At 38.5% G+C, this 13816-nt stretch overlaps 1 protein-coding gene and 1 long non-coding RNA gene across 4 annotated transcripts in view; both read left to right on the plus strand.

Moving 5' to 3' along the window:
* grin2aa (glutamate receptor, ionotropic, N-methyl D-aspartate 2A, a) overlaps positions 1–13452 on the plus strand; it is a 165410-nt gene extending 151958 nt beyond the window's left edge. For 2 of the 3 annotated variants that reach the window (XM_007572049.2, XM_007572048.2), the window contains 3 exons: positions 12–109; positions 5290–5528; positions 7758–13452. In XM_007572049.2, the coding sequence (XP_007572111.1) occupies positions 12–109; positions 5290–5528; positions 7758–9725 (2305 nt within the window). In that variant the 3' untranslated portion in view covers positions 9726–13452. The remainder of the gene's footprint in view (positions 1–11; positions 110–5289; positions 5529–7757) is intronic. The other variant, XR_001664747.1, reaches the window with a different exon arrangement.
* LOC107838671 (uncharacterized) lies at positions 117–4292 on the plus strand. Its single transcript, XR_001664748.1, has 2 exons — positions 117–1797; positions 2009–4292. It is a non-coding gene; the product is annotated as an uncharacterized LOC107838671 (long non-coding RNA).
* Positions 13453–13816: the final 364 nt, after the last annotated feature.

Here is a 13816-nt window from a genome sequence, read left to right on the forward strand (position 1 = left end):
TGTGTATTCAGGTACATATTTGCTACCACTGGTTATGGCATTGCTCTGCAGAAAGGTTCCTTCTGGAAGCGACAGGTGGATCTGGCCATCTTGGCCATCATCGGGGATGGTGAGAAACTCACACACACGCAAGCACACACACTTGCACACAGCATTTCTTAATTCCCAAGTGGATAATGCTACTCACATTGCGAAAACCAATTCAAACAATGTGCTTTACCTGAATTGTAAAGAATGCACATGGATAAAAATGACTAGCAGTGTATTTTTGAGACAACAGGGAGAAAAAAAAATGACAATTTGTCTTTCTAAAGAAAAATTTAATTAAATAACACTCAAAATCTTTGTATGTTCAGTAGATGATAATATGTATTTTATGTTTGTGTGTTTGTGTACATCATCCTCAACACTGACTAAGATGTGTAAAAAATTAAAGCAAAGATATTTTATTGTCATAACATTATCTCACACTACAAAATGTAGAAATATCCAACCTAGAACTTAAGTACATTTCTTCAGTGGTGCCAAAAAAATCCATTAGTATTTTGTCTTCCTCAAGGAAGCTCTTATCCTTCTCCTTGTATGATATGGAAGATATACATTTCAGTTGATATATGACTATATCAGTTGAAATGTTTATGCCTTTAATAATGGAAAATTTTCTTTTTTTTCTGTCAGAGATCAACTTTTTTTCTTGAAAATATGTGATATAAAAATCTCAAAATATATTTTTTGACAATCATATTCGTCCATCTCATTTTTTTTTCTTCTTTTGCTGCATCTGCAATGAACCTAATGCTTTAGGATTACCCAGTGAAAAAATGTACTCAATGTAATGTGAGATGATGCTTCTAAAATGTATCATGGATTAATTTTTACGTAAAGAAAACCAAATTTACAATTCATAAGAAAGGCGGTTTGTAGGTTTGAATATTATCAAACACGAGCTTGGAAATGCATTTCAGCTGCTTACCTGTAACTGAGTCTGTCAGAGCTTCACCTGTTAAACTCGAGAGATCATTTGAACAAAAATAGGTCCCACTGTTTTTGTTTTGCCTGGTTTGCTTCTTCTCTGTATCAATGTCACACTGTCTCTTTTTTTTTTAATTTTCAAGCAGCCATCCATTGCAGATTTTAACTGAGAGTACTTCAAGTCTGTGTCACACTGATAATTTCAGTGTTTCTCCATTTGTTGTGTGTCTGTGCCAGTCGCAAAGGTAAGGATAAAGGTGAACAACAAAGAAAGTGAGAGCGAGCGGGAGAGGAGGGATAAATTATAGAGTTAAGGTAAAAAGAGATAAAGAGGGTAAACGGACGGGGTGAAAAAGTGATGACACCTTCGGGGAAGTGGCAGCGCGCGTGCGATGGTCAGAGATGGGGCACGAAAAGAACGTGGCGAGAAAAGGACAAGGAGAAGAGGGAGGGGAGGCCAGGTCTGTGATCGATGAAGGGGCCTCTGTATCTTGGCAGATGCTGCTTGACCAGATACCGGAGGTGAACACGCGACGTTCCACAGGCAGAAAGAATATTCATTATCTTAAAGGATCCAAAAGCTTAAATTAAAACTAATTGCAAAAAAAAGAAAAAAGAAAAGACAAGAAAACAGCCATTTCATGTTTTCTCTCTTCTTAAGCAATTATCTGATGGTGTAACAAATTTGTTCTCCTGCTATTTGTTAAGAAGATAAAGTAATACCCCTGCATATTGTCAAGAGTTTTTAATATGAATATGTAATGTTGAGGAACACTCTGTTCTTAAAGCATTAATGATGCAGGCAAAATATGAAGGTTCATCTACGTCAGGGATGCCCAAAGTCGGTCCTCGAGGACCAGCATCCTGCACGTTTTAGTTCTCTCCCTGGTGGTGGTAACAACCTTTTCAGCAAGTCAATGTTCCTCTTAGGCCTCTAATAAGCCACCATATGATCCAGGTGTGTTAAACTAGGGAGAGAACTAAAACATGCAGGATGCCGGCCCTCGAGGACCGACTTTGGGCATCACTGATCTAGGTGAATTAGAATATCCGTGAAAAGTTCTTGTTTCGGTAATTCAATTCAAAAAGTGAAAGTGATATTTTATTTAAAAAAAAAAAAAATTGCTACATACACAGAGATATGAAGCATTCACTTCTGTTATTTCTGATTATGGTTTGCAATTGATGAAAACAAAGTAGATTGCCATAAAGGATAACCTCAAACAAAGCCGACTGTTCTATGATAATGGAATGTTTGGTGGAAGGAGAAATTCCTCTGTTCACATGTTAGAAATTATGTCTTTAGACCCAATTGGGGATTTTTGTGAGTCAGGATTGACTCAGTTAATTTAACATCCGACCTATCTACACATTTTTAGACAGTTTGGAGTTGTAGACCTTGGCTTTCAAACCATAACAGCTATGAAGCAACCTAGCTGTTTCATAGCTAGACTGAAACAGCTAAAAAGATGTTTCTAGCTGTTTCAGAAACAATAATCTAGCTGTTTTAAGATGTAAAAGCTTTATGACGGTTATATGCGATATAAAACATATATGATCATTCTTGTATCACAAAAACTATGATATCAAAGTCATGCTGCCACATTCTGACTCTGAGATGTGTGACCTCCTACGTCAGCGGTACTCAGGCTGGAGGAGAACCAGCACAGCATCAGGGGATGTAATTCACCAAGTCGAGACGCACACACAAAAAAACAAAAAAAACAAGCTAGGTCGACAACAAAGCATCTGGGAAGTAAAGCCGTGGAGAGAAAAACCTTCAGGAAACCTTTCCTGAAATGTGCCTTTACTCATTTGGGTATCAATTCATATCTCATCTGGAAGGAAAAAAGAATTCAGTCTTAACATTTATTTCCTAGACATAGATTCATGTTGTTCTTCTCATATTGATACTTTTGGTAACTTTTGGTAACGTTTGCTACCATATGGAGATTCCCCCACCCCCCTCTTCCACCAGTACTGCACTCTACATTGCATTATCACTGCAGCTTTACCTTTTAATGCTCTTCCATAAGGGTAATGATACATAATCATCACTTATATAAAAGCTAGATATACTTACAGTTAATTCTCTATGAAGTAATAGGCATTAGTATTTATAAGCAATCCAGGCATTTTTAAACCCATATAGTTTTTAGAAATACAATGAACATACTGAATACGCTTTGCTAAAATTAATACAAAATATACCTTTTTCATATCTTTGACAAGTTTTCCTGTATGCATATATGAAACATGTACTTTTCGTGTTGTCATTGTAAAAAAAAAAATAAAAATAAATAATAGAATTTTCATTTGCTACTTTTTTTTTTCTTTTACCTGTTTTGTAAATTGTTTTTTCATCTGAACCAAAAACATCTGGGTCAAATTTTGGTCTTAGTCCAGAGGTGACTGCCACATTCCTCTTATTACATCAAGATTGATCTCTCTACTGAGCGTTATATGACTGGAAACGTATCCCTTCGCTCTATCTTTTAGCGTGTTCTTAAATGTTAAGAGGGATAAATGATCTTCCCTTGAAGTTGAGGGGTAATGACGTGTTAGTCTGCAGTCAGACACATGTAGCTGAGAACCACCATGATATTTGTCTTTCCCCACTAGCAGCCTTAGTTACCCGGCCCTGAATGACACAGATTGGATTAGCCACGCGCCAAATGTCACAGAGGAAGTCAGAGTGGGAGGGGAGACAGAAGAAATGGTACACAAGAGTGAGAAATGAGAAAAGATAAGCTCTTTGTTACTTTTTTAACTTTCTTTAACGCTAAAGAAACGCTCCGTTTGGACTATCGGACCAGGTTTGTGGAGGCTTTGGGATCGGTGATGCTCAAGCTATTCTTAAAAAAAAAAAAAAAAAAAAAATAAAAGGTGCAATACTTTGCCAAAAGGCTCAGAACAAGAAACAAAATTTAACATAAGTAGCTGGTTTTCTTTTCTTTCTTTTTTTTTTCATTGAGTTATTACTTTTTTCAATCATAGAAAAATAAAGTAATTAGCTTTCAAATACAGGAAGAGGAAGTTGGCAAAAACGTGTAAAAAGGTTCAAATAAACTTTTAATGAAATACAATAATCGTGGACGAATAAAAATGTGACAAGTTCAGTTTTAGAATTTGAGTACAATTATTTAGTAAAACAATATCTGAAGAAATAACACATTTTTTTCATACATGCATGGGTATTACATCTAAATTAAAAATGTTTTCAGTATTTAAAACAGGGATTAAAGCAGCTGCTGCTTGTTTTTTTTTTCAACTATTGTAAATAAAGATCAGTAAATATACAGAGTACATCCATTTATGATCAAATAACCGTTTTCATTTACACCACACGCTGATAGTTGAAACATACGGAAGCGCATTGCTATCACGCAGGAAAAAAATTTTTTTGATCGCTATCTCGTTTTAACGAGATAGGTATCTCGTTATAACGAGATAGCGATCGAAAAAAAATTTTTCCTGCGTGATAGCAATGCGCTTCCGTAGAAACAATCCCAATTTCCTCAAACTTCCCACCGACTCAAAACACTCAATTCATTTTCACAAAGATCAGAATAGGTTGAACTTGTCGTGACATAAAGTTTCCACGAAGGAATTAGTGCACATACCTAAAACCTGGTTGCTTATACGAGGGAATTTGCACGCTTCATATTCTAGTATAAATACTCAATTTATTCCTGATGCTGCCTAAGAAAAGCTATATAAATGTACTCGGTTATGATGAGGGAAAATACGGATGAGGAGCTTATAATACAATTACAAAATATATTTTAGTGCAACTAAAATAAAAAAAATAATAAAAAAAAACTTCCTGTTCCATGAGCTCAAGATTATCAGTTTACCGTGATCAGAGTTAGCATTTTGTATCCAATGAATCCCTCTGGCTTTATTGACCGAAACATGTGTAGAGAGCTCTGAAGTATTGCACTGGACTATCCAACCTGGTGATGCTTAGATGTCTGTACAGAAAGTCCCCTCATGTTGCTGATAAGCTGATTTAAGTCCTGATGCTGTTTGCTCCTCCACAGGAAGGCTGAAACTGATGATGTAGGCGCAGAAGCCTGTAGGGAAATCCTGCAGATTGTAAGCAAAAACTCTTGTGCAGATATGATACCAGTGCTGGTATTTTTGTGGTAAGACGGTGGTGAAAGCAGCAGTGGAAAACTTATTTACCAAGTACTACGAGTGCAAAAGTGCCGGAATAAGGCTCTTTAAATTTGCCTCAATCTTGTGGTGTTTGAATGATGTAGGAAATTCCTGGAGGCCATAGAATGGTCTTACTCCATTGTATTTGTTTTTTAGGTGAAATGGAAGAACTGGAGGCCCAGTGGCTGACAGGAATCTGTCACAATGAGAAGAACGAAGTCATGTCAAGTCAGCTGGATGTGGACAACATGGCGGGGGTCTTCTACATGCTGGCCACGGCGATGGGACTGTCCCTCATCACCTTCGTCTCGGAGCATCTCTTCTACTGGAGGCTGAGATACTGCTTCACCGGAGTCTGCTCTGGCAGGCCAGGGCTTCTTTTCTCCATCAGCAGGGTAAGGATTCAATCAACATGATGTGTTGTTGCATGTGCCAAAGGTTCGCAGGAACAGGGAGTTCAGTCTCTAAACGTGAATATATGGAGGTAATAATACCTCAATGATCAAGGAAGAAGGTACAATGAACTACTTCAGTCATAACAGGGTCAGACAGGCCTGGTTTGGTTATTTTATTTCCCCCCACAGACAAACTGGTGCAAAACTAAGGCACTAACTTTAAAACAGGAGGGAAGGCAGAGCTTCGCAGAACAGGATGAGATGCAAGGATGGGGACGGAGGCGGGAGGGGGAATCACGAGGCAGCCCTGACTATCGACAAAAATAGACCCTAATTGCGGCCTGTTTTTTGGATGAAACCACAGCAACCCACACTTAATCAATTTATTCTCTCTCATTCTGCTGAAAGGTCAGCGTTTTTCCTCATTGTGTGTTAGAACACAAGACATGGACGTGCATGCCTAAAAGCACTGCAGTGTCTTTGCACTTTATTTGCAGCAGTGTTGCTCCGTATGGAAACGTTAACGTTGGCAATTAGTGAGGAGGCGGTGAAACCTTAAAGGAAAAATAAAACTTTTTAAGGGAGATGCCTTTTCTTGCCACTTATGATAATTCAGATTTAAATGTCATTTTGTTGCTTATATTATGCAGACATTCTTCACAAAATGTACAAAGAGAGAGAAAAAAAAAAAACTAAGGTTATTGATGAGTACGTCTAAAGCTCTGATATTACAACATGTAGAGGGTTTTGTTGACTACTTTTTGTGGATGAAAACTTACTCATGAGTGCTAATTAGTAGCATATTTCAAATCCAGCAGAAATGCAGGTAAAAATAGAAAATGAAAAAGTTTGCATCATTGTGGATGTTTTACAGCACTTTTGTGGAGAGGGGTTTTTTGTATTATGGGCAGATTTGGTGGCACAAAAGAACACACTGACTACTGCCAGTCCACTGCTGTGGGACTGTTTGCATATCCTTGGACACATCTATCAACAGTGATCTCTTAGCAAGCTGGTGTTATGTCTTCATTCACTGATCCAACCTTCAAATAAAAGTATCAATTCTCCCCATGTGAAAAATGTGAAAGTTTTCAAAGGCCCTACATATGAGTCAAAAGACTTTTATGTTTCTGAAAACTGCATACCGACACAGATTTTCTGTTCCAGGTACCATTGGTCCAGAGATATTGAAGCTGGCATATTGGTTAGCGACAGTAACCAGAGGTCCATAGATCCCAGAATTTCATGTTAATTTCTAATTATGCTATTATTTTTTTAATCGCTTTAAATCAAGAATTTACAAAAAAAAAAAAAACATGTTTATACATTTTGAGACAGTTATGGTAAAATGTAGAACAGAAATCAAACCAATCTCGTAACTGATGCCCATCTTTTTACATGTTCCCACGTGTATTTTGAAAATGTATTTTTGTCCCGTCGCTGTAATCTTTAGATCCCTCCAGATATTCTCTTTCACATTTAAGACAGGACACTGACTGAGTCACTCCAAAACATTCAGAAGAATAATGTTGGTAAAATTAGAAGATAACCTTAAATCTGAATCTGCCATAGCTATGAATAATTCTGGTCTCAACTGTGTATTAACTACACCTTCGCCTTTGAAAAAGCTTCCTTGATTATGCAGCTGATACACTATAAAGAAGTGTAACCTACTCCATTAACTATGAGAGAGATTCTTTTTTCTTTTTTTTTCAGTCTGAAACATCATTTTGTAAATGCTGAGCTTACAAAATGATGGACCAAGTCATTGGAGATATGGAAATATAAATATATTTCCAAAAGAAAAATGAAATTGTTTGGGGTGCATTGTGCAGTAGAAATGGAATTTGTAGTAAAATCTAGAATGTCCATCAAAACAACACAGGTAGAATAGTTTTTTTTTGTTTGTTTTTTTTTTCTTTTAAGAACAAAGTGAGGGCACGCTTTGAAAATATGTTGGTTAGTCATATTTTCAATAAAATCTATTTCCATCAACCATATCAAATTGCCTTTTTGTTTTTTCCAGGAAGAGCAAATAATGTGTCCATTTAATAGAGCAACAGTGTTCCACTGCCGGTTTTATAAACTGTGACACATCTGAGTGTTTACAAAGATTGGTATAATTTCCTATATACATATATATTAACATGTTCTTAACCTAATTTTCTCCTATCCCTTTTCTGTTTGCTCATTTTCTTCATCTTTTCTTTATTAATGTGTATTATGCAGGGAATCTGGAGCTGTATCCATGGAGTACACATTGACATGAAGAAGAAGACAGACCTTGACTTCAGCCCCCAGGACAAAATGCTTAAGCTCATTAAGTCTGCGAAACAGATGACCAACATGTCTAACCTCAGTGGCTCCCGCATGAACTCGCCTAAACGAGAATTCATGCACTCAGCTGGTCCCATGATCATGGACATGATGGCAGAGAAAGGCAACTTCATTTATGCTGACAACAGAAGCTACGCTCCCAAAGATATGATCTATGGGGACACCGGTGACCTTCAGTCTTATCTTGCAAATCGCCACAAAGACCACCTCAACAACTATATTTTTCAAGGCGGGCAGCATCCCCTGACCCTGAATGATGCCAATCCAAATACCGTGGAGGTAGCAGTGAGTGCTGACACGGTCCAAACAAATGCAAAGTCTCAGCGAACCCTGTGGAAAAAGTCAACCGACACGTTGCGTTCTGTGCCACCGGGGCCTTCTCCGATGCCTGACATGCTAATGCCAGATCCACGAATATCCATGAAGACGCAGCGCTACCTCCCAGAAGACACGGCCCACTCCGACATCTCTGACTGTTCAAGCAGGGGAGCCACCTACAAGGACCCAGAAAACAACAAGCACCTGAAACCCAAGGACAACTTAAAAAAAAGATCCGTGACGTCAAAATACCCTAGGGATTGCAGTGAGGTGGAGCTGTCCTACTTAAAAACTAAGCAGGTCAGTGGTGGAACCAACCAAAGTGGGAGAGGAGGAGGTGGAGGAGAGAAAATCTACACAATTGATTCCGACAGGGAGATGAGCCTCCATTCAGATCCCGTTCACTACCGCGAGAGTCATGGTCTTGGAACAGATGATTTGGATTACCCTGAAATTTACTCTGACCACAGTGATAACTATAGAAAATGTGAGCAGCCAATCATTCATCTGAACTCCTCACCTATGCATCACACGGACTCAGATCTTCTGACAGACTCGGCTTACTCGAAACACTACAGCCTAAAAGAGAAAAATGTCTCCCTGTCCCCTCATGAATCCATTGACCGCTACAAACAGACACACTGCCGATCCTGCCTGTCCAAAGTACCCTCTAGCTACCAACAAGGAGGGCCTTACGTCTCTACAGGATCTGCCGCAGCATCTGGGACGCGATCTCCATACAATCGATGTGACGCATGCCTTCACACGGCCAATTTGTATGACATTAGTGAGGACCAGCTTCTTGGTGATCCCTTGGTTAGCCCCACCATGCATCACCAAGAGCAGCAGCAGCCAGACGAAATGTTTGGTTTATACTGGCCACAGACAGATGGGCCACATGTCCAAAAAAGAAACCGCTTGAGGCTAAGTCGTCAGCACTCCTTTGACAACATCATGCTCGAAAAGCCCAAGGATGTAGACCTGGGCCGACCAGCACGCAGCGTCAGCCTCAAGGAGAAGGATCGCTTCTTGGACTCAGCATCTGACTCCCACTATGCCAATCTCTTTGGGATGCGCCCTTACTCCGGCAGACTCTTTGGCACTGGGTCTAAATCAATGCTGTTTAACAATAACCTTGAGGAGAGCAAGAGGAGCAAGTCCCTGTACCCAACCCATGGCTCGGAAAACCCTTTCCTCAGCCACTCGTTGAGGGATGACACCAGCAGCAGACTGGTCCATGGGCGCAGCTCCTCTGACATTTACAAACAGCTGGCAGTAGGTTCTCCTTCATTGGCCCTAGGAGCAGCTCCCATCAAAACACGCAATGATGCGAACAATCTTCGCTCTTCTGTTAAATCCACCTCTTCATACTGCTCAAGGGATGGGCGGATAGCAAATGACATGTATAATAAAGAGCATGTGATGCCTTACTCAGCCAATAAGACTAGTGCATACCCAGCCTCAAGGGGTGTCCTAAACTCAGCCCAGTTCAGCAATAGACGGGTGTATAAGAAAATCCCCAGCCTGGAGTCAGATGTTTAGTTGATATAAGAAATGTTTTCTCTCCCTCTAACTCCTCTCTGGGTTTGTATTATAATTTATCAACTATGTTATCCACTAAGGGATGTCATAGCCACCTGACCATTTTTCTTCTCTTTGACATTGTGCTCAAAAAAAGAACTTCTGGCCCACTTGGGACTAATTGTATTGCTCTTACTCTCTTTGCAGATTATATCACCATATTTGCCCATTGTCTCCCATGTACCAATCAGTTTAATATTTGATCAGCACTCTGCTGCACGGTTTCCAAATGGAGGAAGAGAACATAATAGTGCCATTTCTGGGATTGGTGTATTAGGTTTCTTTATCGAAGAATTCCTACTTTGCTGTTAGAAGAAGAGTGTATTATGTGGCAGTAATGTGCAGGCGTTGATGGTGGTAGTGATTTTGTTTTGTTTTTTAAGGAGGATTAAGAAACAGTGGAAAAGGAGATAAGGCTTATAATGACCTCCTTCTTACCATTTTTTTCTTTTCCACCTTCACTGACAAGCTCACTACGAGAATGGGCCTGACAGAGGAAACCAGATGGGTGAACTAGACCTATAGGCATTCTGGGAAGGGAAAGGTGGAATAGTGAGCGAGGCCAATGGTCTGCCACTTGCTGCGCTAACAAACGTACCTACAACGACACCTGAGAGTGAAGGAGAAACACAAAGAGGATAAAATAAAAAAAAAGTGAACAGATTAGTGTAATCAACTGGCTGTTTTTGTCAGTTACTGGTTTTCTGCTTTTAAAAACCACGTCAGCGACACAACAGTGATGAGAGCAATGTAGGAATAATGTTTACAAACTGAAAGAAGGCAGACTGAGAAAATGATTTGTATAGAGAAAAGGCAAGAATAGAAACTCTAGACAGCAGAGGGGCATTTCATTCTTGGCACTGCACATATAAAATGATTGCAAAGTCTTACTTTTTTATTCTATTCAGCTATAAAAATTTAAAAATCTATGTAGAATTTTAGTGTTTGCTTATTTGGTAGCATAATAGCAATTAGTTTAAAAAGAAACTCTCTCCCACATTTGCATTTGAAAAAAAGGCATAGCTTACTGAAAAAAAAATAATCAGGAGTAGTAGGTTATTTTGCATGTGTTTATTTTATTTTATTTTTTCCTTCAAGACAAGAGAAAATGCACACAAATACTCAGTCAGACACATATTTATCATGTTTCTGAAAAGGGCAAAGTTAGAGGTGCTGGGTGGGTGGATGTAGTACAACACAAACTTTGATCTCTAACCTTTAAACATAATAAACCTGTAAAGGTAATTGTGGAAGAGAATAAAGATTATATAACAAAGAGGGGAAAGATGACATCTGTGTCCGCCGCTATCACCTCTTCTGTGGTGAGCACAGGGATAATTTTTTGTCTTTTGATAACTCTGCCACTGAAAAACAGGGTATATTTAGCTAAAAAAAAAAAGCTCTGATGATCCCTTCCTTCTTCCTTTCTTTCATTTACATGTCATAAATAGTGTGATCGACAACAATTCACTTTTAGTTTTTTTAGATTGACGTCAAGTTTATTCTCGGTTGGCTGAACTAGGATTGACAGTCTATTAGTATTTAAAGGGCATATATCATCACTTTTAAAAGGATTCATTTGTATCCGTTTTCAACCGTGCATGTCATGATAGATCCATTCATTCCCATGACAAATAGAACAATATGCAAAAATATTGTGAAAGACAAAATGTTGGTCAAAAGTTGCTAAAGAGTAATGAAGATGCGATTGGGATTCTTCTGAACTCAGAAGCATTGATACCAAAGTTTGCAGCTGAAACGTTGGTTGGAGTTTTTTTTTATTTTTTATTCCTGACTACGAAGGAAGTCAGGAAAATGTTTTCTGAGAGAACTAGATTAGAGAGCTAACAGATGTGGGGGGGTTAAAAGTACTCTGCAAACCTATTCTATTTGTGATTCAACATAGGGAGAAAAAAAAAAGTCAAGAGTCGCAATAAATCTAATTGTAAAAGAAAACACTGGCAGCGTTCAGATGGAAATTCAAGTTATTTTTTTCTCTACGTAAACAGTCGATGGTTTCCTCTGAACGTTTTCAATGCACAACAGTAAGATAAAAGTCAGGACGTTACTCCAAGCATACCATCTGTTAGACCACTCAAACTCTTGAAGTTGTCAAGTTGTTGTTTAGCCTTAAGTGTCATTTGACGCTAATGTTGCGTAGGTGGTGGATTAGAGGGAGGTAAATATACTGATTTGCATTTAGATTACAACTACAGTCAAACGCTCCCGCATTCATTTGGCTCAGACTGGTAAAAAAAAAAAAATTAATAAAAAAAAAATGAGTTGAATATGAAAATAAGACGGGCACGGGTGTTTATTGATTTAACTAGTGACACAGTACCAATAAAAAAAAGCAAAAACCACTAGAAGAAAGCATGTTCTTGCATAAAAACCTTTATACTCATTAACAAGAGCTATGGCTGCCTTAGTGGTTTTACAGATTTCTTTCCTAACTCTAGCATTTAAATATGTTCTCTTGTCTCAGGTTTGGGGTGTGCCTTCCCTCGAATGGAGATTTTAATTGTTTCATAAACTTCAGGCAAAAATGTTTATAACATGATCTTAATGGCGAAAATGCTGACTCCGTCATTATTCTGTGTTGCCAATGCGTTCAAACACACTATTTGACACTTTTTGATAAGTAACCAGAGTGGGGTTTATGGATAGCAGTTGTTCTTTGGACAAAGTTTATCCTGTTGATACATTATCATATGGTACTTCTTTTACATGTTCTCAATTAGGTACTGTCAATTTTGTAAATTAGCCAAACTAAGCATGATTGGGAATAGCTGAGACCACTAAATGGTGGGAATATACTTCCCATATCAATCCATTGTCTTTATCTGTTTATCCTTGCATGGTTACAGGGGGCGGGTCAGCAATTATTGGGTGAGAAGCATGGTACACCAGATAGCCAGTCAATCACAGGCCAACACAGGACAAACCATAATGCATGCACACATTTCCAAACCTGAGCTTATTCTAGAGACTAGTTAACCTAGGAATTGTGTTTTTGGACTCTGGGTGTCCGGGAGAACATGCAGGTCCTGCTAGGCAACAGTGCTACCAGCTGTACCACCTGGAAGGCCACTCCCATGTTATGTGTTGAATATGCATCAAAAGGCACTAGTGGTACACACATGCCACCTGAGGCATGGTTGAAAAGACGTTTTGGTGATTAAAATGTCCTTTTAAAATTATGATTATGCTTTAGATTTCAGAAGGCTATTCTAGATTTTATGGCTCACAAATATTGATTATATTTGCCCTTTAAACACTGTAGTCTTAAAAGGAAACTGTTCTCACATTGTGAGTAATCCAGATCTCTTGAGGAAGAAGATTTGTTTTATTAATGGATCCCTTGTTTTCCTTTGCACCATTGTGTGGGTGGGTTGTGAGTCGGGGCTACTGGATCCAAGGAGGCTCCACTGTTTTATACTCATCCATCACATATCCATCTGTTGGGATTTAGTGTTATCTGTGCATGGCAGATCTTGGGCAAGCTTGAAATGATAACCAAAACATTTTTATTTTATTTTTTTTGAGGTGGGGTGGGATTAATCTGATTGTTTATTTACATGTTTTGATATTTGCATAAAGAGACATACGTGTGTATATACTTCCATGTTCACTCGTGCCAAACTTTTTGTAGCATAAAGCTGTACAAATTGCACACTTTAGAAAAAAAGAAGAAAAAAAAAGACAACTCATGAAATCACCTTTGTTAACTGATTTGTTTGATTGATTGGATCCACTAAGCCAAATTGTATCAAATGAAAATACCTCAGGATGATTCTGTGCATTTTGGAGGAGCGGTAGCAACAGAACAAAAATGTGCCACAGGTTTTTTGTAGAAAATATATAAAATATATTATTAAAAAAAAAAAAAAAAAAAAACATGCTACAATTTATGGTGGCCACAACGCAGAATGAAACTTTTCTCCTGTTTACTATACCAGTCCAAGGTCTTCCAGTTTAGCTCTGTGTTGGAGCTCATGCAACCCGAGAGAGAAAAGGAGGAAGAGGAGGGGAAGAAAGGGAAGGTGGTAGGG

Source organism: Poecilia formosa, unplaced genomic scaffold (assembly GCF_000485575.1).
Source record: "Poecilia formosa unplaced genomic scaffold, Poecilia_formosa-5.1.2 Scaffold293, whole genome shotgun sequence".
NCBI lineage: Eukaryota > Metazoa > Chordata > Actinopteri > Cyprinodontiformes > Poeciliidae > Poecilia > Poecilia formosa.